The 23,869-nt window shown below is 36.9% G+C and overlaps 1 protein-coding gene and 1 pseudogene across 3 annotated transcripts in view; one reads left to right on the top strand and one right to left on the bottom strand.

Annotated features, from left to right (window-relative positions):
• The window catches only part of CACUL1 (CDK2 associated cullin domain 1), an 81,784-nt gene that overhangs the window by 30,232 nt on the left and 27,683 nt on the right, over window positions 1-23,869 (top strand). For all 3 annotated transcript variants that reach the window (XM_038578934.1, XM_038578932.1, XM_038578933.1), the window contains exons 2-3: window positions 2,788-2,914; window positions 4,024-4,126. In XM_038578934.1, coding sequence (XP_038434862.1) covers window positions 2,788-2,914; window positions 4,024-4,126 — 230 coding nt within the window. The remainder of the gene's footprint in view (window positions 1-2,787; window positions 2,915-4,023; window positions 4,127-23,869) is intronic.
• LOC102157249 lies at window positions 21,107-21,414 on the bottom strand (annotated as a pseudogene).

The following is a 23,869-nucleotide window of genomic DNA, read 5'->3' as shown; positions in this document are numbered from 1 at the left end:
ACACCAATAATTTCTGCTGTCCTCTCAAGTATGCTCAGCTTCTCTTTCGTCCTCTTTGTCCTGGTGAACAACAGCCCCATCCTTTGGTGCTCAGGCCACAAACTTTGGAGTCATCCTTTACTCTTCTGTTACTTCCTCCATGTAAACCATCAGCAAATCTGGTTGGCTCAGCTTTTAAAATATATTCCAAATCTGACTTTCCTCATCCCTGCTCTGCTACCTGGTTCAACCTACATCATCACACAACCTCCTGACTTTGCCCAGTTATGCCTTAGCAGCTGGATGAGCCATAGAAAACCTAAGTCAGATCACGTCACTTCATCTAAAACCCTCCAGATGTCCCCATCTTACTCAGAGTAAAAGCCAGTCTTTAAAAGTGCTTCTAAAGGGCCGCCCAGGTGGCTCAGAGGTTTAGTGCCAACTTCAGCCCAGGGTGTGATCCTGGAGACCCAGGAACAAGTCCCGCGTCGGGCTCCTTGCATGGAGCCTGCTTCTCCCTGTGCCTGTGTCTGTGCCTCTCTCTCTCTCTCCGTCTGTTTCTCATGAATAAATAAATAAAATTTTTGAAAAAGTAAAAAAAATAAAATTGCTTCTAAGGCTCTCTGTGCTCTGGCCGTCTCCATCCTTGTGTATGAGTCTTTCTTTGCACATGAATATACAGTTCCTTTGGTTTTTAGCCTTATACATAGTCAAAACATTTGTTTCTTCATTCCTTTCAGTGTAGGAATTCATTTGTCAAGATTTTCATTCCATCTTTACTAGTACATCCTGGTTAAATTTTTTTTTTTTTTTTTTTTTTTTTTTTTTTTTTAAGATTCATACAGTAAGTTTTTATGGTATGTTGGTTTTGACAAATGCCTGGAGTGCTGTGTTCACTAGGACGATTCTACGTAAGAGTTCATCCCATGCTGCCCTTTGTAGACAGTCCTCCCTACCTTAGAGCCTCCAGTCTGTTTTCCCTTTTTATAGTTTTGACTTTATTAGTATCATATAAGTGAGAATCTTATAATATGTAGTCTTATATAATATAATCTTATAATATGTGGTCTGATTCTTTCAGTTGGCAGAAATGCATTTAAGATTATTCTGTGTTGTATGAATCAATAGTTCATTCCTCAAGTGTCCTTTAGAACAAATTTAAGCAAGAAAAAGTGAATTGATTTAAAGAAAATACTGAACAACAATGACAGAGATGGCATATACATGTGAGAAACATTTTGAACCTGAATCTGGAAATCAGTAATGTGATGGACAGGTGCTAGATAAGGCTTTCTTTATCTGGTACTCCTGGCAGTAATTAACCATGTACTTTTGAGGAAATCAACTCTTTGCTCTCCAGTTTTTGATAAAATACCTGATGTAGTAGTTGTTAGCTCCTGTCTCCTGAGATAGTGGTGTTTCATAAGACACAGAGTATTTTGGATGCCTGGGTGGCTCAGTCAGTTAAGCCTCAGACCTTTTTTGTTTGTTTGTTTTTTAAAGATTTTATTTATTCATGAGAGACACAGAAAGAGAGGCTGAGACATAGGCAGAGGGAGAAGCAGGCTCCCTGAGGGACTTGATCCCAGGACCCCCGGAATAACAACCTGAGCCAAGGGCAAACATTCAACCACTGAGCCACCGAAGTGCCCCAAGCCTCAGACTCCTGATTTTGGCGTGGAGTGTGATACCAGGGTTGTGGGATCAAGCCTGGCATTGGGCTGTGTGCTTAGCACAGAGTCTGCTTGTCCGTCACCTGTCTCTTAAATAAACATAAAATCTTAAACTAACGGGGGATCCCTGGGTGGCTTAGCGGTTTAGCGCCTGCCTTTGGCCCAAGGCCTGATCCTGGAGTCCCGGGATCAGGTCCCGCGATGGGCTCCCTGCATGGAGCCTGCTTCTCCCTCTCCCTCTGCCTGTGTCTCTGCCTCTCTCTCTCTCTCTCTCTTTCTCTGTGTGTCTCTCATGAATAAATAAGTAAAATCTAAAAAAAATGTCTTGAAATTTTAGGTTCTTTGGATAGCTCTTTTATCCATGGGAGGCGGGGGTAGTAGCTCTTTTTAACGTTAGCATTTCATTGTTGTGAAGCAGCTGACACCCTGGATTGTTAGGACCAGCTGTTATAAAGCTTTATGAAACCTTGATTAAAGGAATAAGAGCCAGACAGTAGGAATGAGGTAAGCCTCATTGTAAGTCTCCAGTTCGTTTATGTTTTTTCTGTTGGGCTTATCAAGTGTAAGATAGGTGGAATCTGAGTCAGAGCTGTAGTAGTATCTAGGAAGTACTGGAGGTCCAAAGATCCCTGCAAGTTTCTGACAACTTCTTTTGTTACTGTAGCATTTGGACTTTAATCCCCATAGTCCTATTGTTAGGTAAATTTGTTCAGGGATGCCTCTGAAGATTGATTGTTGGAGTTCATAGTTTCCTAGGACTTTATTGTGGCTCATGGATAGGCCATCTTGTCACATCATTGACAATGTATTTTGGAGGGTGAGTGTGTGTTTGAGACTCAGCCACTGTTAACAGATAACTGGAAAAGGAAACCAATGATACTTGCTTGTTTTGTTTTTATTTTTAAAGATGGACCCATGGTCATTCCTTTTTACATCATAATTAATGGCTGCTTTAATATCCCTGACAAGATTGCTGTATTCATTTTTTTGAAATAGGTTAGTAATTTAGTAGTATTTAGGTGATAGAGCATCAAATTAGATTAAGTGAAAGGAATTTGAGAGCACAGAATTGCTGTGATTTGTGCTTACTTTACATGTGGTATATAGTAATATTTATTTTATGTTTTACTTTTAGTAATGAATGTTATAACTATTGAAGATTATAAGAGCACATACTGGCCAAAATTGGATGGTGCCATAGATCAGCTTTTAACTCAGAGTCCTGGTGACTATATCCCCATATCCTATGAACAGATATACAGGTAAGTCAAGATTTCATTTACCTGGGTTTGAGAGGGTACAATAGGGTTCATGACACCTTGAAATATGGCAGTATATATACATATAATATTCATAAGGTGACTTTGTAGGTTATTTGTATATTTCACACTTAGAGGCTAGAGGTTTGGTTTATACTTTCTGCTTCAGAATTGGCTTTCAAATCAAGGTAGAGTTAACCCTAACTCACTTAGACTTCCTCCCATCTCAGCCTGCTACCCCTGCTATACATAATGAAGAAACTTTGTAGGTTAGCGAAAAAGAATGACAAGTACCTGGTGTAAAAATCTGTATTTTTTGATCTCACAGAGAGACCCTAGCTTAGTTTGTTGATGTTTATTGACACACAGTTCTGTCTTTGGTTACTTTGTTTCCCAGGTCCTTGTAAGTGGAAGCAGTGAGGACTTGGGGTGGGACCTGAGTTCAGCGCAGTCACAGAGGAGGAGGTGATGATAGTTGTGTTGTTCTACACAAGTGATGCATAAAGAGGTTACATTACAAACCTAATTTTTATGAGTTAGAAGCTTGGTGTGAATTATCACTCTCTCTCCTTTATTTTGACATGCATTGAAATGAGAGAGTGAAACTGGTTTATAAGTAGTTATCATAGTCCCAGTTTCAGATTATCACCCAATACTAAATTACCTAGTACTGCCAAAATGTGTAACACAGTACTCAGAAAGATTTGCAGATAGTGGTAGTAGCTCTTTTATCTGAACACTGATTGGGGCAAGGTAAATTTCTGTTTAAAAGTTGTGATTGGTCGGGGTGCCTGTGTGGCTCAGTCAGTTAAGTGTTCAATTCTTAATTTCTGCTCAGGTCATGATCTTAGGGTCATGAGATTGAGCCCTACGTTGGGCTCCCTGCTCAATGCAGAGTCTGCTTAAGATCCTCTCCCTCTGCTCCTCCTCCTCTCAGAAAAAAACCACACTTCCTTGCTCTCTTTCTCTCTTTCGATTAAAAAGTTGTGATTGGTTACTTTTATTAGGCCTGAATTATTTGCCCCGTGACTGTGTATCCGAAGTATGCATTCATCTTAGGTTGAATGCTTCACCGTTAACTTGGTTTTTCTGTTTTGGTTTTCCCCCCACAGTTGTGTGTATAAATGTGTCTGCCAGCAGCACTCAGAACAGATGTACAGTGATCTGATTAAAAAGATAACTAATCACCTAGAGCGAGTCTCCAAGGAGCTGCAGGTAAAGAACTGATTGTTACTGATTTTTGCTTCCTTGAGATTTTTGGACTGTTTGGAATTAGTCTGTAGCATACATATTTGGAGGCTTGTTAATTTGATTATAGTATAAATTTATAAATATTTTCTAGATGAGTATTGACCAAACTGTCTATCCTTTAGAATAAATTGGTAGAAAATTAGAAATAAATTGTGGAGCTTTTTAAATTGAATAGATGTTAACTGATTCCATTTATTACCATGTCAGTGTTTCTTTTATTTAAAACTTTGTTATTTCTGCTAACTTCAGATTTTGATGACTTTTATAATGTAAACATATGTATATTTTAAGTTTTTATTGTAACATTTTTTGGTATTCTCTGTGGAAAGTGGTGTTTGCCTGCTAGTTTCTGATATTTGCTAATATAAAAACAGTTGAAGTCAGCATTTTGTTGATAAGCCCTCTTTAGATGAACATCATCCCAGCTGTAAAATCTGGATGGGGCAAGCTGTAGAAACATTCTGTTTAAGGAAGCACTTGGCTTCTGCTCCCTGCCCCTCCCTGCCTTGGTAAAATTTCCAGTGCTTGAAGATCTGGGACTGTCTTTATGCCAGGGCCAGATAATATTTTAGTTCTGGTGTAGAAATAATATGTTGTGTAGAAAAGTCATTCAGCAATAGATGACTAGGGTCCATATCACACTTAGGAAGTGTTCCAGCAATTCTGAAATACCCAGTTTCTAGCAACTGTTGGGGCCTGCTTTGGCCTTGGATATTGTTCCTCACTTACCTTGTGCTCTGAGGTATCTTGGTCTTGTTTACCCGAAACAGTTGTTATACTAATGCAGCTTTTTTTTTTTTTTTTAAATTATAGTGAGAGGAAAAAAAAATTATAGTGAGAGCTATGTTTATCATAGCCAAAAGTATACTTTTCCTATTGTTAGAGTGTAAACTGTTTTATTAATCTTTTTTCCACTTAAATACGCAGTCTTTGCTCATTTAACAAATATATTTAGTACCTAGGCTTGTATTTAAGTTGTAATTGAAACCCAAGATCTGTGCATTATAGCTTTGAGTTAATTTGCTTACTAATTCTTGCCTCTCCCTTTGCCCTTATTTCTCACATCCAGTTCATTACCGAATCTTATTTGCTCCTCATTTCTCCCTTGGCTCTTGTCTGCTTCTGTTCACTTGCCACTGGCAGTCCAGGCTACCATCCATCCTCTTGTGTTTTACTGAAATGCTAATCCTCGCTGGTTGCTCTGCCTCTGGTCTTCACGTCTCTTGCTTATTCTACATTTCTGTCAAAGTGGCTGTTTCTAAAGCATAATCTGATTATCTTTTTTCTCTTAGATTGAAGTTTAAACTTTTTAATATGCTTTAGGAAGCCTTTCATGATCTGATTCCCGCTTATTTCTGTGACCTCTTATATTACGTCTCTGCTCCTGCATACTGAATTTATTTCAGCTCCTTGAACAGTTATTTAGCACTCTCTCTCACTTCTTGGCTTTTACCATGTTAATTTCACCGCCTAAAACATTCTTTGTTTTTCTCTGCCCTCTTATTTTTTTGGTCAGTGTGAATTTACAATTTTGGCTGACTATTTATCTGTGCCTCTGTAACACCTCGTATATTATTGTAGTTCGTTTGTGTATTATAATTTCTTATTTAGCTGTGTCTGTACCTCCCTCTGTCCCCAGTATTTTCTGAGAGGGCAAGAAACATGTCTGACTTCTTTGTTACTGTGTTGTTAGTACCTAGCCTAGTATCTGATACATATGAGGCATTAAATACCTTTTGAATGAAATGTATATCACATGTTTACCAGTAAATAATTTACTGCTTGTTTGAATAAAATTTTTCTAGTAGAAATCTGAATGTGATCATGTTTTTTAACATCAAATATTAGGTGGGCTTTGGGGTTTAGGGAGTATCAGAGCTTTCCTTAGATCAACAAGGAACTCAGTATCCTCAAAAAGGGTTGTTTTATGAACACTGACTTGGTATTATTGAAGTAATACTAAATAATCTTCTAAAACAGAAAGCAAATCATTTTGCTTCAAATTATCAGGACAAAATATGTAACTTGTCTTATTTGTATCTATGAAATGTGAATTGGAAATTTTATACTGTTTATTATACTTTTGGGCTCTGATTTCTTATTAGATCATGAATTTGACCAACAGAATTGTGATTTGCTAAATTAATTTATCATATTAGAGTTTTTGGGTGAATTTTTCTCGTATTTAGTTTTACTAAGCACTGTAAGACCTCTTTTCATTTTTACAGTTAGAATGTTGTTTTAAAATATTTTGCGAGGGACACTATAATATGGTGTTATCAGTGATAGCTCAGTCTAACTGATAGTTTTGGAAGGCCCCTTGGCTACATTTTTGCCATGAGTTTGTTTGCCCAGTTGTCAGTAATGAAGGTAACTTGTAATTTGCCCAGCTGGGCTGTCTGGGGTACTAGTACTTTGGAGTCACTGAGGTTCAGAGAGTAAGTTTTGGATATTTTGGAGAATGAGCCCTGTCATTGTGCCTAGAGTTCCTTTATTCTTTATCATGAATGTCTGATTGTTCTGTTGCACCTTTCTTTATTGATGTACCTTCATTTATTTAACTGTTTTTTGATTGAGGAATATTTACATTCCTTCTAGTCTTTGGCTATTACTTACTAACAATGTTGCAGCATTGACTACATCTGACCATATCGTAGTTCGCAAAAGTAGTACCAAAGTAGCATTCCAACCAGTTATGTATTTATCAGTGAAGTGCCTATTTTCCCATATCCTTGCTAATACAGCTATATTATAAGAGTAAATAGTTTTTACATTACACAGTAGGAATTTTTATTAAAAACTAAAACATAAGAGTGCTCTCTCTTTTGATGTTAGTATTTTGGAAACTATCCTGATAAATGTAAAGGTAACCTATGATGTAAAACCAGGGAATTTAGTTGATTTTTAGAATCAACACATGTTCTACTTAGAATTTAGCAATATGGGCTATAAAAAAAAATCTTACTTCAGAATGGTATCTTTTGTAAGATTATAAAGTCTGACCATTGTTAAATGGCCTAGTGAAGTGGATAAAAACACGGGGACCTTGGTTTTCATCTTAATTCTGCTATGCAGCTGCTGTGTGCCTTTTGATTAAACATGCTAATATTCTTATAAATTTTCTCAACACTGAAATGAAATGGCTTTACTGAAATATCTGGTTTCTTTAAGCAGAGTTCTGAGATACTTTGTCTCCTACTTCCTGCTTGGCCAATCCTCTGTTGTTTTCCCAGACTTAAACTCATTAGTGTCCACCTACGTGGAGTGTTCTGGAGTCCTCGTGCTGTCCTCAAAACAAAACAGACCATTGGAATTTCTTCTTTCATGGACTTATAGCATCTTGGCAGTAACAACCCTGTTAGCAGTGATTGTGCTGTATACAGGTCTGCATACATGTCTGGCCACCTTACAGGTCCTCCATTGAACGCAGGGACTCTGTCATGTGTGTCTTTTTATGCTTCATGTCTGGCACCATTACAGCTCAGCAAATGATTGTTGAGTAAATTGCTCAGCAACTAAATTTGACCTTTACCACGGAAAGAGTAGCATAATTAGCTTCACAGGATTACTAATCTTTATGTTCTCTAGGCATTTGGGCATTTTATTTATTTAGAGTTCAGTTAATTCGATTTATTAATTTATTCAGTGTCACAAATATGTGGCATAATCTTCACATGATCTCTACTTTTATAGAGACCTTAAGAGCACTTTTCATATGGAACAGAATGGGATCCATTAGCCAGAAAAGTTGTATTTTGGTTGGAATGTTTTGTTTGCTGCTCTGATTTTAGAAACAAAATACTGTTGTTATGAGCTAAAACAAGAGTGGGATGAGTCGCATTTGGCAGATAATCAGAAATGTAGTGCTGGTGTTGATAATCAATAAGTTGGACCTTCAGGGCATGGGCCTTTATCTTTCAAGGACATCTTAAAATAGCTGCTGGTTTGTATAGTTTACATGTCAGAGTGATTTATTCATCTCCATCAAAAGGCATATCCTGTTGGTGAGACTGAGTGAAGAGTATATGAAATAATATTCCATATTCTCCAGTTATTGACTTAAGAGCTTGATAAGACTATTTTCAGAGATTTCAAAAGATTTTAATTTGTTAAATCTAAATGTTCTTGTGTAAGAGTGTAATCTAACATGCCACCTCATAAAAATTTTGTTTCTTTCATTTTATTTTATTTTATTTATTTATTTTTTTTAAAGATTTTATTTATTTATTCATGATAGTCACACAGAGAGAGAGAGAGAGGCAGAGACATAGGCAGAGGGAGAAGCAGGCTCCATGCAGGGAGCCCGATGTGGGATTTGATCCCCGGTCTCCAGGATCGCGCCCTGGGCCAAAGGCAGACGCCAAACCGCTGCGCCACCCAGGGATCCCTGTTTCTTTCATTTTAAAAGAAACAATGACTTTTCCACCTTAGTAACTTTATTTTTCTTATTTTTTTAAAGATTCATTTATTTATTCACAAGAGACACAGAGTTGAGAGGCAGAGACACAGGCAAAGGGAGAACCAGGCTCCTCACAGGGAGCCCAATGTGGGACTCGATCCTAGCTCCTGTGATCAGGCCCTGAACCAAAGGCAGGCGCCCACCTGCTAAGCCACCCAGGCATCCCCACCTCAGTAACTTTAAAAAGCTTTTTTGTTATTAAGTTTATTAAGTTACTAAAATCACTTAAATAGCTAACCCCACTTAGAATTCTTCTTACTATTATGTTGTATGTAAATCTATACTTTTTAAAAAATCTGTTACCAGATTAGATTGTTTGAACTGTAAGCAGTGTATTTTGCCTTAGTGTTTTTTTTAAACCATTCTTCCCCGACCCTGTCCCTTGCACTTCTCTTTTTCTTTAAATGTGATAAATTCTCTGTTAATATATTTTCCTTTTTTCACGTCTCCAAAGCCTCAGACGTTAATTGCCAGTCCTGATTTTTTTTAACATACCAGTGAATGGAAATAGATGACTGGTTTCCTAGTTTAGTGAATAATATTGTTAGTTTTTGGAAAATTCTGTTGAAATTTTTAGCAATCATCATGCTTCTGGTAAGGGCTCAGACCAGGGTCTCTAAATGTCTATTGAAATTTCAACTTGGATTTCTTCTTGTGGATACTTCATATTTATGTCTAACTCTGAATTCCTCTTCACCCAAGTCATTTTCACTCTTAGACTTGAGATTTCATGTTTATCTTTGACTCCTTTTTTCTCCTTTACCTCTTGTTCCCAGGTAATTGTTAAGGTTGATAGAACACTGTTGTTTCACTTACCTCTGTCTCTTTTCCTTCTTCACATCATTATTGGCACGTGTCTGCAGTAATCTCCTAATTGGTTTGTTTTTCTCCACTCTTTGTTTTTGGCTGAGTAAACTAAAAACACTAATTTGATGGGCATACTTTCTTGTTCAAAAACCTTAAATACTCCCTATTGCCTTTCTCAGTCACAGTTGATTTTGTAGTTAGTATAAAGAACTGAGCTGGTTGATTTATTGCAGGGGCTACTAGAGGGAAACCTGATGTAGCCAGTGCCTTCCATTCAGGTGTGCAAGGAACTCTATTAGGTATAGCAGCAGATATGTGATTGGTAAGACTAGATAATTTGGACTAACCCTCCTACTGATTAATGATTTTGAAAATGATTAAGGTTGCTATAAAAAGCAAAGAATTAAAGGACCAGGATCTGAGAAGAAGGAAACCCAGAGAGGGCAGTCTAGCATTTGAACCATTTCTCCACAAGGAGCACCTGTTTATTCTGGAAAAAGAGGCTAATAGGCTGAGCAATTTAATAGCGTTTTGATGGGCTTATGGGAATAGGATGATCAAAATTGAGAGTTTAGGGTCCATTAAACCTGAAGGATCACATCCCAGGAGTAGTAAGAATAATAAGTTATAGACCATTGTCCCCGGAGCCTGATTCCTGACTGCATTAAAATGGTCTGGATTTACTGGTACTTCTAGTTGCTTACCAGAAGCAAAAGTAAATTGTCTCCAGAGAAAGATAACATTATCCTAGGCATCAAATTCGTTGTCTGATTTTTCATAAACAATATCTGGCCTTCAATCAGAAATAACTAGTCAGGGGATCCCTGGGTGGCTCAACAGTTTGGCATCTGCCTTTGGCCCAGGGCACGATCCTGGAGTCCCGGGATCGAGTCCCACGTTGGGCTCCCAGCATGGGCCTGCTTCTCCCTCCTCCTGTGTCTCTGCCTCTCTCTGTCTCTATGTCTATCATAAATAAATAAATCTTAAAAAAAAAAAGAAATAACTAGTCATATTAGGAGATGAGCATAAAAGTAAGAGAAATGGTAAAATATATTTTTAGATAAGAATTGAGAGAATCCATCACCAGTAGTCTCTCACCTTAAAGAAATTAAGACTATTCTTCAGATAGAAAGAAGGTGTTCCTAGATGAAAACTTGGGAGAATCAGGTAGGAATGAAGAACAACGGAGAAGATACATATGCAGGTGTAGAATAATAATGATAATGTCTTATAGGGCATAAAATACATATAATCAAAACACATGATAATTGGATATAAGCTGGAAGGGAGTAAATGGATTTAAAATGTCCTAAGGTCCTTAGATTGTATAGGAAGAGGTAAAAGTACTAATTTAGTTTAGACTGATAGAACAGGGATGCAGTCTATAATTTTAGGGTAACCACTAAAAGAATGATAAAAGAAAATGTAATTAATAGGATAATGGAGAAAATGGAATAATTTATAAAATAATAAAGTCAAGAAAAAATAAGGTACAGAGAACAGATGGGAAACATAGAAAACGAATAGTAAGATAATAAATTTAAGCTTCATATATCAATTATGTGAAATGTCAAAGACTACTGTACTGAAAGAAGTAAGCAGATTATCAAACTGAATGAAATTGTGCAACCTTATTCAGTGCTGCTAATATGAGGCAGTGTACTTAGATAATTTTAGGCAGAAGGATTGCCAATAAATGATGGAAGATGTACAGACATTAGCCAGAAAGAAAGATGATATAACTACATTGATTAAAAAAAAAAAAAAAAAAGTAGTAGATTCAGAGCAAGAGGTATTATTGGATATAAAGAAAACTTTTTATAAAAAGTTCCAGTTCCTGGAAGTTAACATTTCTAAATGTGTATGCACCCAATAATACAGCCACAAAAATTAACAGGCGCAAAGAACGGACAAGTCCACAATCATAATGAGAAGTTAGTGCATCAATGACATTAGTAGCATTTATCTCAAGAAATTAGAAAACGGGGGGATCCCTGGGTGGCACAGCGGTTTGGCGCCTGCCTTTGGCCCAGGGCGTGATCCTGGAGACCCGGGATCGAATCCCACGTCAGGCTCCCGGTGCATGGAGCCTGCTTCTCTTTCTGCCTGTGTCTCTGCCTCTCTCTCTCTCTCTGTGTGACTATCATAAAAAAAAAAAAAAAAAAAAAAAGAGAAATTAGAAAACGAATGCAAAGGAAACTCAAAGAATTAGGTCACAATCTTTGCTAGTAGGCCTTTGGAATGATAAGTATTCAAGGAATGGTGATACAAAGCACAATAAGAAAAGTGCCCTGTCTGAGAAAAGGTGTAATAATCACAGCCAGATGGAGGAATAAAGAAGAAGTGGCATTAAAAGTGAAACGCCTGGGTAGCCCCGGTGGCCCAGTGGATTAGCGTTGCCTTTGGCCTAGAGTGTGATCCTGGAGACCCGGGATTGAGTTCCATGTCCGGCTCCCTGCATGGAGCCTGCTTCTCCCTTTGCCTGTGTCTGTGCCTCTTTCTCTCTCTGTGTCTCCCATGAATAAATAAATAAAATCTTAAAAAAACAAACAAACAAAAAAACACCATGAGGGGGCACCTGGGTGTGACTCAGTGGTTGAGTGTCTGCCTTTGGCTCAAAGTGTGATCCTGGGGTCCTGGGATCAAGTCCTGCATCAGACTCCCCATGGGGAGCCTGCTTTTCCCTCTGCCTATGTCTCTACCTCTCTCTCTCTGTCTTTCATGAATAAATTTTAAAAAATGAAATGCTATGAAGAATGGGTAGATGTTTGGGGAGGAGTCTATTTAGGCTGAGGGCACTTCATAAGTAAAGGCAGTTTTTGGATAGGCTTGGGTAGTAAGGAGTGGTCTGACATTTGAGAGAGATTGGGAGGAGATAAGGCTGAAAAAAGGCAGGTTGGAGCTAAATTGTAGAAACCCTTGAATGCCAGGAGTTGTTTCTTAGAAAGATTGATGTGAAATACAAGAGACTACAAGATGGGTTGGAATAGGAAGGAATGAGATGTAGGAAAATAGTGGTTGCAGTAGACGAGGTGAATTACAGGTCTGTGGTTCTTTATCTGCAATTCCAAAAAAAAGTTTTGCAAATGGATTTTTCTTTTTGTAGGTTTGGTGTCAAAACTCACATGGTAGTAAAACTTGGTCTAAACCCGTGAGGAACTTGAGGGGAGCATTCATATATTTCTTTTCCAGGTATTTTGATGTGTTTTATATTTTCTCCTAGAAATACCAATGCATTGATATTCCCAGTCTCAAGATTACCTTCTAAATCAGAAAAGTTCTGAATTATGGCACATATCTGGCCCCAGGAATCTTGGATGAGAAATTGTGGACTTGGTGGTAATGAGAAAGGAGAAAGAAGTTTCTAGGATACATTGCAGGGATCAGAGAAACAGTATGTAGCTAAAACCATGGCCAGTTGGAAGAGAGGCAGGGTGAGAGGATTGAGAGATCGATTTGGTTTCCATAGAAATGTTGGCTGTTGCTAAAGGGGACTTGAGGTGTAGAGAAGGAGGATGACAGTGGTTTGAGAATGTTCAGGTCAGCAAACACAATGTCCATGTGCGAGCACATGTGCTAGATGCTTAGGCTGCAGAGATAATTAAGATGTGAGTTTATTCTGCTTAGGAGAAAGGTATAATGATCATTTTAATACACTGGAATGTGATGAGTAATAGGATAGAGATTGGAAAGGAATCACAAGTCTTGATAATTTTCCCCCTTAAAAAGAAACTCAAATTTATCCCATGCCACATGCCTAGTTTAGGTCCTCATTGGTACTGAGCTGAAAAATAGAGAAAGTTTCTAGTTTGTACCTTGACTGTGCACCTTGCCTCAGTCCATTTTGGTTTTTTTTTTCAGACTTACATCATTTTTTTAAAAGATTTATTTATTTGAGGAGGGAGGGGCAGAAGGAGAGGGAGAGAGAATCTCAAGCAGAGTCACTGACAGGGAGCCTGATATAAGGGCTCCATTCCACGACCTAAGATCATGACCTGACCTGAGCCACCCAGGCACCCCCTCACATCCTCTGTTTTCTTTTTTTTTTTTTTTTTTCCTCTGTTTTCTTAACCTTTGAATCTCTATTTAGCTAATGAGCAAAAGACCATACTCCTAAGCAAGGATTTCAGGGCTCTTCACACTGAACTCAGCAAGATAATCTAACATTATTTTGCTATTAAGATTTAAACAGGCTGTGTGTTTTCATATTTATGTATTTTCTCATTTGGTTTCTTTTGCCAGTATAGTTGACCTTTGAACAATGCGGGGGCTTGGGGCACCAACCCCCATGTAGTTCAAAATCAGAGTGTAACTTTTCACTCCTCCGAAACTTTACTAATAGCCTACTGTTGGTGGAAGCCTTACAACAGAAACAGTCGATTAACACAGATTTTGTATGTTGCATGTGTTATATACTGTATTCTTACAATAAAGTAAGCTAGAGAAAAGAATATGTTAAGAAAATCATAAAGAAGAGAAAATATATTTACATACCATACTGTATGAAAAAAAATCCATGAATAAGTGGACCCATGTAGTTCAAACTGACCATGTTGTTTGAGGGTCAACTCCCCTCTTTCTGCAAAGGGGGCATTCTCCTTGTCTTAGTTAGGGTTTGCTGAGCTTTTAACTTCAGTGTTCTGGCATGCTTTTAATGAGTCACTTTCTCTTCCTTGCTTCTGTAGCCCTTTGTGTTACTACTGTCGTCCTTAGTTTAGCACTTTGGCACTAGTTTAGGATGCCATCTTTGCAGCATTGTGAACTGTTTGAGAGCCAGAATCCTGATGTACTAGTGTTGGTTTCTTTTGGCCTATTGTAATCTCGAACTAGTTAAGTACTCATTAAGTAAATATGCTGATCATATTACTATTGACCAAATGTTTGCATTTCTCTTACTTTTGAATGCATGGAAAGAGTATATGTCTATGTTCCATTGAAATTAGACTTAGCCAAGTAACTGACTTTGGCCTGTGAATTGTGAAATAAAGTGAGGTGTGTATGGTGAAGTGTGTACCCAAAGATCTGAAGCTCTTAAAGATCAGCTCTCCAATTTTCTGTTTTCTTTTGTCTGCCAAGTGTTTCAGATGGTAGAGGCTCCCTTATCTTGGATCCCAAGGGTAAGTATGACATGGGGCAGACTTTCAAGATGAGCCTGTAACCCGAGAAAGAAAGTATTGCTATGTATTTTTTTTCTTGGTTTTTAATCCATTAGAAAAATTTTTTTTGAGATACAATCACATACCCTAACATTCGCCTTTTTAAAATGTACAAACTTACTGGTTTTTACTGTAGTCATGAAGTTGTGCAGCCATCACTGCTAATTTCAGAACATTTGAGTTACCGTAGAAAACCCAGTCATCATTGGCAGTGATTCCCTGTCCTTCCCCTTCTCTCAGCCACTGGCAACCACCAATCTACTTTTTGTCTCTGTGGATTTGGCTATTCTGGACATTTCATAGAAATGAAATTAAGCAATATGTGACCTTTAGTGTCTGGCTTAATTACAGTGTTTTCAAGGTTCATTCACATTTATATCATGATTTTCTTCATTTCTTTTTATGAATAACATTGTGTTGTACTACATTTTATTTATCCAAACTTTGTTAAGTCACTGAGACTTTAGGCATTGTTTTTTTGACTGGTATGATAAGTATGTGAATTGACAATATTTAGAATATCCTGTTTGCCTCACCATTTGGATAATTGAATTTAATGGATATAACATTCTTTACTCTTTAAACTGTCTTAAGTGACACTTCCATATTTTGGTTATTCTTATGTATGTCTGAATCCAGAACCCTTTAGAGCAATCAGAAGGCATTTTTCTCCCATGTAGGTTGATAAATTTATGTATTAATGTGCTTTATCCTGTTGAGAGTATATTTTCACTTTCACTGCATAAAAACTATTTTGATGTTTTGATCTGCTAGCTTTACAGCCATCAACCCATTAACAAGTGTGTTCCTTTCAGCAGTTTGTCAGTGATTTGTAACTTACATTATACATTATGTACATGTACAGAGTGTTGAAACAGACTTGGTTCCCGTACCAGGCCAGTAACATTAAAGCGTTAGGAATACCACCACTAATACTAACCTGAGTTCAGATCCCCAGAAGAGACCACAAACACAGGTGGAAGAAAAATGTGCAAGTTTTATTCTCCCAATAGGACTGAATTTGGAGCGATTTAAATGAGTATTTGTCAACTAATTACATTTTAACCATTTATTTTAGTAAGATTAGAGTAGTTTTGATGTCTTGGTTGAGGTACATATAATTTGACTCCCAAACTTATTAGTAGTAATGGAAATGAATAGAAACTAAGCCATAATTAGTCAACATTAACTTTGTTTTGCTCTTCCCAGACACCAGATTACACATAAAAGCTTTACTTTTTTTTTTTTTATTGAAGTTCGATTTGCCAACATATAGTATAACACCCAGTACTCATCCCCTTAAGTGCCCTCCTCAGTGCCTGTCACTCAGTTACCCCATCCCCCTGCCTGCCTCTCCTTCCACTACCCTTTGTTTGCTTCCCAGAGTTAGGAGTCTCTCATGGTTTGTCTCCCTCTCTATTATTTCCCATTCATTTGCCCTCTTTTCCCTTATAATCCCTTTTACTATTTCTTATATTCCCCATATGAATGAAACCATATGATGATTGTCCTTCTCGGATTGACCTACTTCACTTAACATAATACCCTCCAGTTCCATCCACGTCTAAGCAGGTGTGGGTATTTGTCCTTTTTGATGGCTGAGTAATATTCCATTGTACATATAGACCACATCTTCTGTATCCATTCATCTGTTGAAGGACATTGAGGCTTCTTCTACAGTTTGGCTATTGTGGACCTTGCTGCTATAAACATTGGGGTTCAGGTGTCCCAATGTTCCACTGCATCTGTTTTTTTGGGGTAAATACCCAGTAGTGCAATTGTTGGGTCGTAGGGTAGCTCTATTTTTAATTTCTTGAGGAACCTCCACACTGTTTTCCAGAGTGGCTGCACCAGTTCACATTCCCAGCAGTACAAGAGGGTTCCTCTTTATCCACATCCTCTTCAACATTTGTTGTTTCCTGTCTTGTTTATTTTCACCATTCTGACTGGTGTGACTGTTGTTTCCTGTCTTGTTTATTTTCACCATTCTGACTGGTATAAGAGTCTCTGATTAAGCTTGGAAAACTATGTAGTTTAGCTAAGTTCTTTTGTTATCATCAGGGTGGTACTGATGTATTCTCCAAGCTTTCTGCATTTGATGTGGATGTGGCACTTCACTTTTTAATAACTTTATAAGCACTGAATTTGGCAGCAGTATCTCATTGTGGTTTTGATTTGTATTTCCCTGATGTGCATAAAAGCTTTACTGCCAAACTGCCAACAAACTAAGCCAGGTTCTTTTGGTGTTAAAAATCAGAGCAAGGTTTGCTTTGCTGTTTGTGTTCTGTCCAGTGGGTGGCAGCATAATTCAGCTGGTTGTCTTGCATGTGGTCATTTGATATTTATATATTTTTTCAAGGCTATAATTTCTGTATATGTTGAATCTACAAAGTGTGTTTTTAGAAAAACTTTCATTCCCCCAAATACGTTACTCACTCCTCACCAATTGAGGATTACTTTAGATAATAAGAAAATTGCCTGTTATCTTTATGTAGATTTCAATATAAAATAAATATTGCCAGCTGGTCAGTAGCTCTTCATATGTGTATTTTACTGATTTTTTTTTTCTGGATAACTTATTTGGATATCGTTTTTTAATCCAAACTAAAAGTTTAAGCAGTTATAGCAAAGTTGTACTTGTCTCATAGAATTTGCCAATGAGAAACTTAGTAGACCACAATTTTAATAAGTTCACTATAATTTTTCAAGATAGAGACTGTGTTTTCTTCTTATGTCTTCATTGGGCTTAACATAGTGCCAGATCCAAGAGAGATCCAATAAGATACTTATTGATAAAGAGCGTATTAGAACCAGCTGAGATTACTAGAACCATCTACTTACTCAAGTTAAAGCAGCATCTTGGAAATGGAATTTGTGATGAGCAAGAGAATGAAATCACTTAAAGAGTAGTTATTTGCGGTTGTTTATATCATGTGCACAGAGTGCACTATGAGTTGTATTCTTTTCAAAATAAACTTTGTTTTGAGATAGAGTTTTGTACTTAAATTAGGAAAGATAAAGAGGGCTGCCCTGGTGGCTCAGTGGTTTAGGGCCACCTTCAGTCCGGGGTGTGATTCTGGAGACCCGGGATCGAGTCCCATGTTGTCGGGCTCCCTGCATAGAACCTGCTTCTCCCTCTGCCTGTGTCTCTGCCTCTCTCTCTCTGTGTCTCTCATGAATAAATAAATAAAATCTTAAAAAAAAAAAAAGATAAAAAAGTTTCCTTTAAAATATAAGCACATTAGGGGTTAGTGGTAATTTTTGCCAAGTGTTAAAGGAGGTGAGGTGTGTAGGAAAGTGAGAAGTCGTCCTAGTCCATCTGACTTCTTTAGATATTTTCGTCTATTAAATAATCCTTGGACCTTTTGTAACTGCTGTGTCACCTAGCTTAGTCATTGTTGTATGGATAAGCTAAAGGAATCCAGGATCACAGAGTCTGGACTTTTAATTCAGTTTTCTCTTAAAGACCTACTGCAAACGAGCCCTTGTGTTGAGGCTCATGGGGATTCTGTACTGTTAGTTTACACTTGGCATTTAATGATTCATTATAGCTTCTATTTTCTTAACCAGCTTTATGGTAGCCAACCGATGGAGAAACTATCCATTCTTTCCTTAGAAGAGATGTACACTTTTTATTTTTTTAAAAGATTTTATTTTTTTAAGTAATCTCTGTCCCCAAACATGGGGCTTGGACACATAGCTCCAGAGTCTCATGCTTTACTAACTGAGCCAGCTAGGAGCCCCAGACCTGGTCACTCTTTAGAATTCATTTCATCTGGTTGGACAGTACTGTTATAAAACATAGAGACCTGAAGTCTCTGATTGAGCTTGGAAAACTATGTAGTGTAGCTAAGTTCTTTTGTTATCATCAGAGTGGGACTGATGTACTCTCCAAGCTTTCTGCATTTGATGTGGATGTGGCACTTCACTTTTTAATAACTTTATAAGCACTGAATTTGACAGCAGTCAAGAAGCTGTTAAATTTAAAAGAAAGATTCATGTAGGGTCTTATCACTAATGTTAAATATGTTGTATCATATTTTTACTAATTTCAGTATAGTTTGCATCTAAATTGTCGCTATTGTCCTGCAATAAATGCCTTATGTTGCATGGATAATTACTGCTCAGCCCTCTCTCCAATCCTCTAGATATCCTTCCCATAAAACTTCTTTTCCTTTGAAATGGTCTAAACTTGAGTTTTCTAAATGTTTAATGGCTGCTGAAATGGCTGTTTAAAGAGTCCCCTGCAGTTCTCATTCAAAATATACCCTTCTGGAAAGTTTCTGAGTCAAGATTTTGGGGTGTGGCAAAGGACTCTGTATCATTAACAAGCCCTTCAGATGATTAGGAGAACAACATTCTTTGAGATTGTGGAAATGCACATGGTCCTGAACCTGGTCTCTCTTAAGCAAGGAATGGCGTCATCTTATGTTTAAATATAAGATTGTGTTGTTGCTAAAGCCATTCAGCACATTTTGCCACTCAACACGTTTGCACCACTGAAGTTCTAATCTGGATTAGAAGTATCCATGCAGACCCGGAAAGTAAAAACTGTGCAAGTTAAGCATAGTTTAAGTATCTCATGAGAAGGGGCAGAAATAGACAGTGGTGTGTCCAGATTTTTATTATGTTGTAGAAATATACTTGACTTGGCAGATGTTGATGATATTATAGCTGAATGATAAAAGCAGATTATAAAATAATGTAATCCTGTATTTGGTAAGATACACATACACAAGAACCGAAGAAAATGTTAATGGTAGTTATTTACTGATGTTGGTAGTTATTTACTGATGTTGGTAGTTATTTACTGATGATGCTTTTCTATAATAGTATTTTTGATCTTTTAAAAATATCAGTAAACATGTATTACTTTTGTAAAGATACAGGTTAGTAGCCTTGTTATGTTTTTTACTCTTCCTTCTCATCCTTCCTTCTGCCCTGTTTCATTTTAACATGCAAAAGTCATTTATTTGAAGACAATTAGGATGTTTTTGTGAACAAAAAAGCACATATTCCTAAAATTTTTTCATGTTTCATTTTGGTAGGATGGGGCTGGAGGCAGAGGTAGAAGAGGAGGTATATAAATCTGAAGTTGAGGAACTTGTTTGTATTTTACATCTTTTGTATTCATTCTGGTAGCCCCTAACCACATGTACGTATTCAAGTGAAAATGAAATAAACTCAGTTCCTTAGTTTCATTAAATACATTTTAAGTGCTAAGTAGACCTACATGGTTAGTGGCTACCATATTGGACAGTGCAGATAGAGGACAGTTAGAGTGCAGAAAGTTCTGTTGGGCAGTATTGACCCAGATCATAGTATTTTCAAGTCTATGGCTAGAAAATTATTTAAATAAATCATGTTGTTATAAAATTAAATATGCATCTAATCAGAATAACTGCCCAATCTTCTTATCTAGCTTTCAGAATTAAGGATAACAAATTTGTTTTCCTTCCATTCTATGAAAGCTTGGCGTGGTATATCAAATCTGATCCTTACCTCCTTGCTCTAAGGAATATACTTAATAACTAAATATATATAATATGTATATGTTACATATTATATATATATATATAATGCTAGTCATATTAAGCAGGGTAGGTCTTCAAAATTAGGTGTCAAATTATTTTGTTTCTATGCAATGATCCATAAGGTTATCATCTAGTTCTTTATTTCACTTAAAAAATTTTTTAAAAAGCACTGTCTACAAAATAACATCTGTATGAAGTTATTAATTGCAGCATTATGATAACAGAGGATTAGCAACAAGCTATCAATTAACAAGCTTGGTTAAATAGTAAATTTCATTTTTTTAATTAAAAAATTTAATTTAAAGGAAAAAAAATATCAGAAATTGTCTGAGAAAACAGCAGAGCAAATGAATTCCTGAGGAAAGAGTTCTACATCCTGGTGATCACATTTATTGAAAGAGTTGGAAAAAAATTTAAATGCCCTTTAGCTTAAGAATTTTTGAATTATCTGCAAATCAACTCATTTCAGGAGTGGAAGAATCCTTGGTCATTTTCTTTTAAAGATATTATTTATTCATTCATGATAGAGAGAGAGAGAGAGGCAGAGACACCAGCAGAGGGAGAAGCAGGCTCCATGCCAGGAGCCCGATGCAGGACTCAATCCCAGGACTCCAGGATCAGGCCCTGGGCCAAAGGCGGCGCTACACCGCTGAGCCGGGGGCAGCCCAGGTGACTCAGCGGTTTGGTGCCGCCTTCGGCCCAGGGCATGATCCTGGAGACCCGGGATCGAGTCCCACGTCGGGCTCCCTGTGTGGAGCCTGCTTTCTCTCTCTCTCTCTCTCTCTCTCTCTCTGTGTGTCTCATGAATAAATAAATAAAACCTTTAAAAAAAGAAAAAATAAAAATAAACCTCTGAGCCACACAGGGATCCCCCTTGGTCATTTCTTAATATCAAAATATATGCAAGTTTCTCTTTTGGATGTCTTCTACATTTAAAGAGGCAATCATACAAAATCTCCTATATTCCATACACAATAAATTCATTGTTTCAGCGAACTCTTAATGGAGAAGCAACTAGTACCCTACCATCTCTCCGGACAAAAAGCATCGGAATATTCCATTTTGTTGATTTATGTATCTCTTCATATGTTTCTTCATCAATTTCTATAGTAGTCACAGTTTCTTCCACATCTCCCAATATCATATATAAATGCTGATCATAAGCATGTAATCTGCCTCGAAGCTCTCAGTCATTTCTCATTTCACATAAATTCATTCATCCAGGCTAAGCCTGATGAGATCCAGGGGCTCTTCTACAGTGTTGATAGTTTGTTGCTGGTCCACTTCATCTGCCATTTTTCAAACCCTGCGCCCTTTCCCTAAATAGTACATTTCAAACTTTGGACTTAGAGGAACAGATTTCTTTCTTTCTTCTTTTTTAAAAATTTTATTTATTTATTCATGAGAGACACAGAAAGAGGCAGAGACACAGACAGAGGAAGAATCTCCATGCAGGGAGCCAGATATGGGGTTCGATCCCAGGACTCTGAGATCAGGCCCTGAGCCAAAGGCGAACACTCAACACTGAACCACCCAGGTGTTCCATAGGAACAGACTTCTTTTTTTTTTTTTTTAATATTTTATTTATTTATTAATGAGAGAGAGAGAGGCCGAGACACAGGCAGAGGGAGAAGCAGGCTCCGTGCAGGGAGCCCGATGCAGGACTCGATCCCAGATCTCCAGGATCAGGCCCTGGGCTGAAGGCGGCACTAAACCGCTGAGCTATCTGGGCTGCCCAGGAACAGACTTCTTAAAATGTGGTTTGAGGACCACCAGGATCACTGAAATCCATTCAGGGGGTTTGCAAAATTGAAACTTTCTTGTACTACTAAGATGTTATTTACCCTTTTCTGTGTGTTGATATTTGTTCTGACTGTTCACAAGGAATGGTAGGCAGACTGTTAATGCCTTTCCACAGATCTTCACTTCCACATATTTGCAGTAGAAAACAAAATCATTTTACTTAAGAATATCCTAGATGAAACAGTGAAAATTTTTATTTTTATTTCACCATTTTATTGTGACTTTGAGTATACTTTAAAAAATAATCTGTGTGAAGAAATTGGAAGCTATATACCAAAGTACAGTGATTGTTTTATGATATAGCACTTGTGTGGTTGTATGAGTTTTGAATTAAACTACCTGGGTTTTCTTTTCCCCTATAGAACATATAAAGGAGGTGAAGTGTGTAGGAAAGTGAGAAGTCCTCACTGGGTTTTTATTTGGAAGAATGGCTGACTGCTGACAAATTATGGTTATTTAACTAGACTTTGGTATTTGATATTTTCTCAGAAATGAAGCCTATCACTTCAAGGAAAGCAACTGACAGTATTTGTTGCCAATGATAAAATTCAAGCCTTGAAGTGAAAATTAGAATTTGGAAAGCCTGTATCTATTACCATGACCTCAATGGCTTCCCAGTACTTAAAAAGACTAAAATAGGTGGTGATAAAATAGGTGGTGATAGTAACAAATACAATTTTTTCGGATAAAATAAAATAAAATAGGTGGTGATAGTAACAAATACAATTTTTTCTTCTTGATGTGTGGTGAAATATGTCAACATATGGAAAATATATGCAACTCAGTATTTTACAATGACCAATTTCTGATGTTATAAAATGTATTAAAGGATCCATTCAAAGTAGAAGATAGACCAATAGGTTTTAATGTAGTGAGTACAGAGCTCTCATTGATAGTTTCAGACTTCTTGTTGCAACTAACCTTTAAGAAACTTGTTATGTTTCAAAGAAAAATATCCACAATTATCTGAAGAGGATATTAAAATACACCTTCTTTTTCTGCCTATATAACTGTGTGAGGCTAGATTTTCTTCATTTACTTCAACTAAAACAACATACCACAACTCATTCCATACAGTAGCAGATATGAGAATGTAGCAGTCTTCTATTAAGGCAGATGCTATTTTTCTTACCTTTTTGAGAAGATAGTTATTTACATATAACTAGCTTAAAAATATGTAAGAATTTTAACATTAAAATGTTAAAATGCACATTTTATTGTCATTTTAGAATAAATTAATACATATTTTTAAAACTCAGTTTGGATTTCTAATATAGTAAATGTTATTAGATATAACCCATATAATAAACAAAAGCTTTTTGGAATCAATAATCTTTAAGAGTTATAAAGAGCTCCTGAGACCAAAATGTTTGAGAACCACTAGAATAAAAGTCTCCAAGATCTATTGTTAGGAAAAGTATAGATTGGTGTGGTTTTATGCTAGCATTTGTGTGTAAAGGGATATAAATGGGGAGACTTTCTTCATGTATGTATGTAAAATTCTTCTGGAAGGATATAAAGGAATTAAGTGTTGGTTCAGCGAGGAAGGAATAAAGGTAAACTTTTTACTTCCTTTTGAATGCATTTGAATTTTAAACCAGATGAATGTATTACTCATTTAAACAAAAACAAGAAATTGAAGCATTTCCACCAGCTATGTTACAAATTTCAGGGAATCTAGCTCTGTTATGAAAAGTTGGAGCAAGTTTAGAGCAATGGGTATTTTTCTGGCACTTTTTCTTTTTCTTTTTCTTTTTCTTTCTTTCAAGAAGGAAATGAAGCTTGCTTATTTTAACGTAAAAAAATTCATTTAATGTCCAAGCCAAATACATTCATGTTGAAATAATATAAATCAAATACGTAGCAATTTCCCCAATGGGGCCCAGGGTATACTGAACTTAAGTTTTAAGGAGGAACAATTTGTTATTTTTTTTAATGGCAGTTATTT

This window comes from Canis lupus, chromosome 28, assembly GCF_011100685.1.
Source record: "Canis lupus familiaris isolate Mischka breed German Shepherd chromosome 28, alternate assembly UU_Cfam_GSD_1.0, whole genome shotgun sequence".
In the NCBI taxonomy this organism is placed as follows: Eukaryota; Metazoa; Chordata; class Mammalia; order Carnivora; family Canidae; genus Canis; species Canis lupus.
The sequence above is the reverse complement of the archived record's forward strand: the minus strand, read 5'-3'. Positions and strand labels throughout refer to the sequence as shown.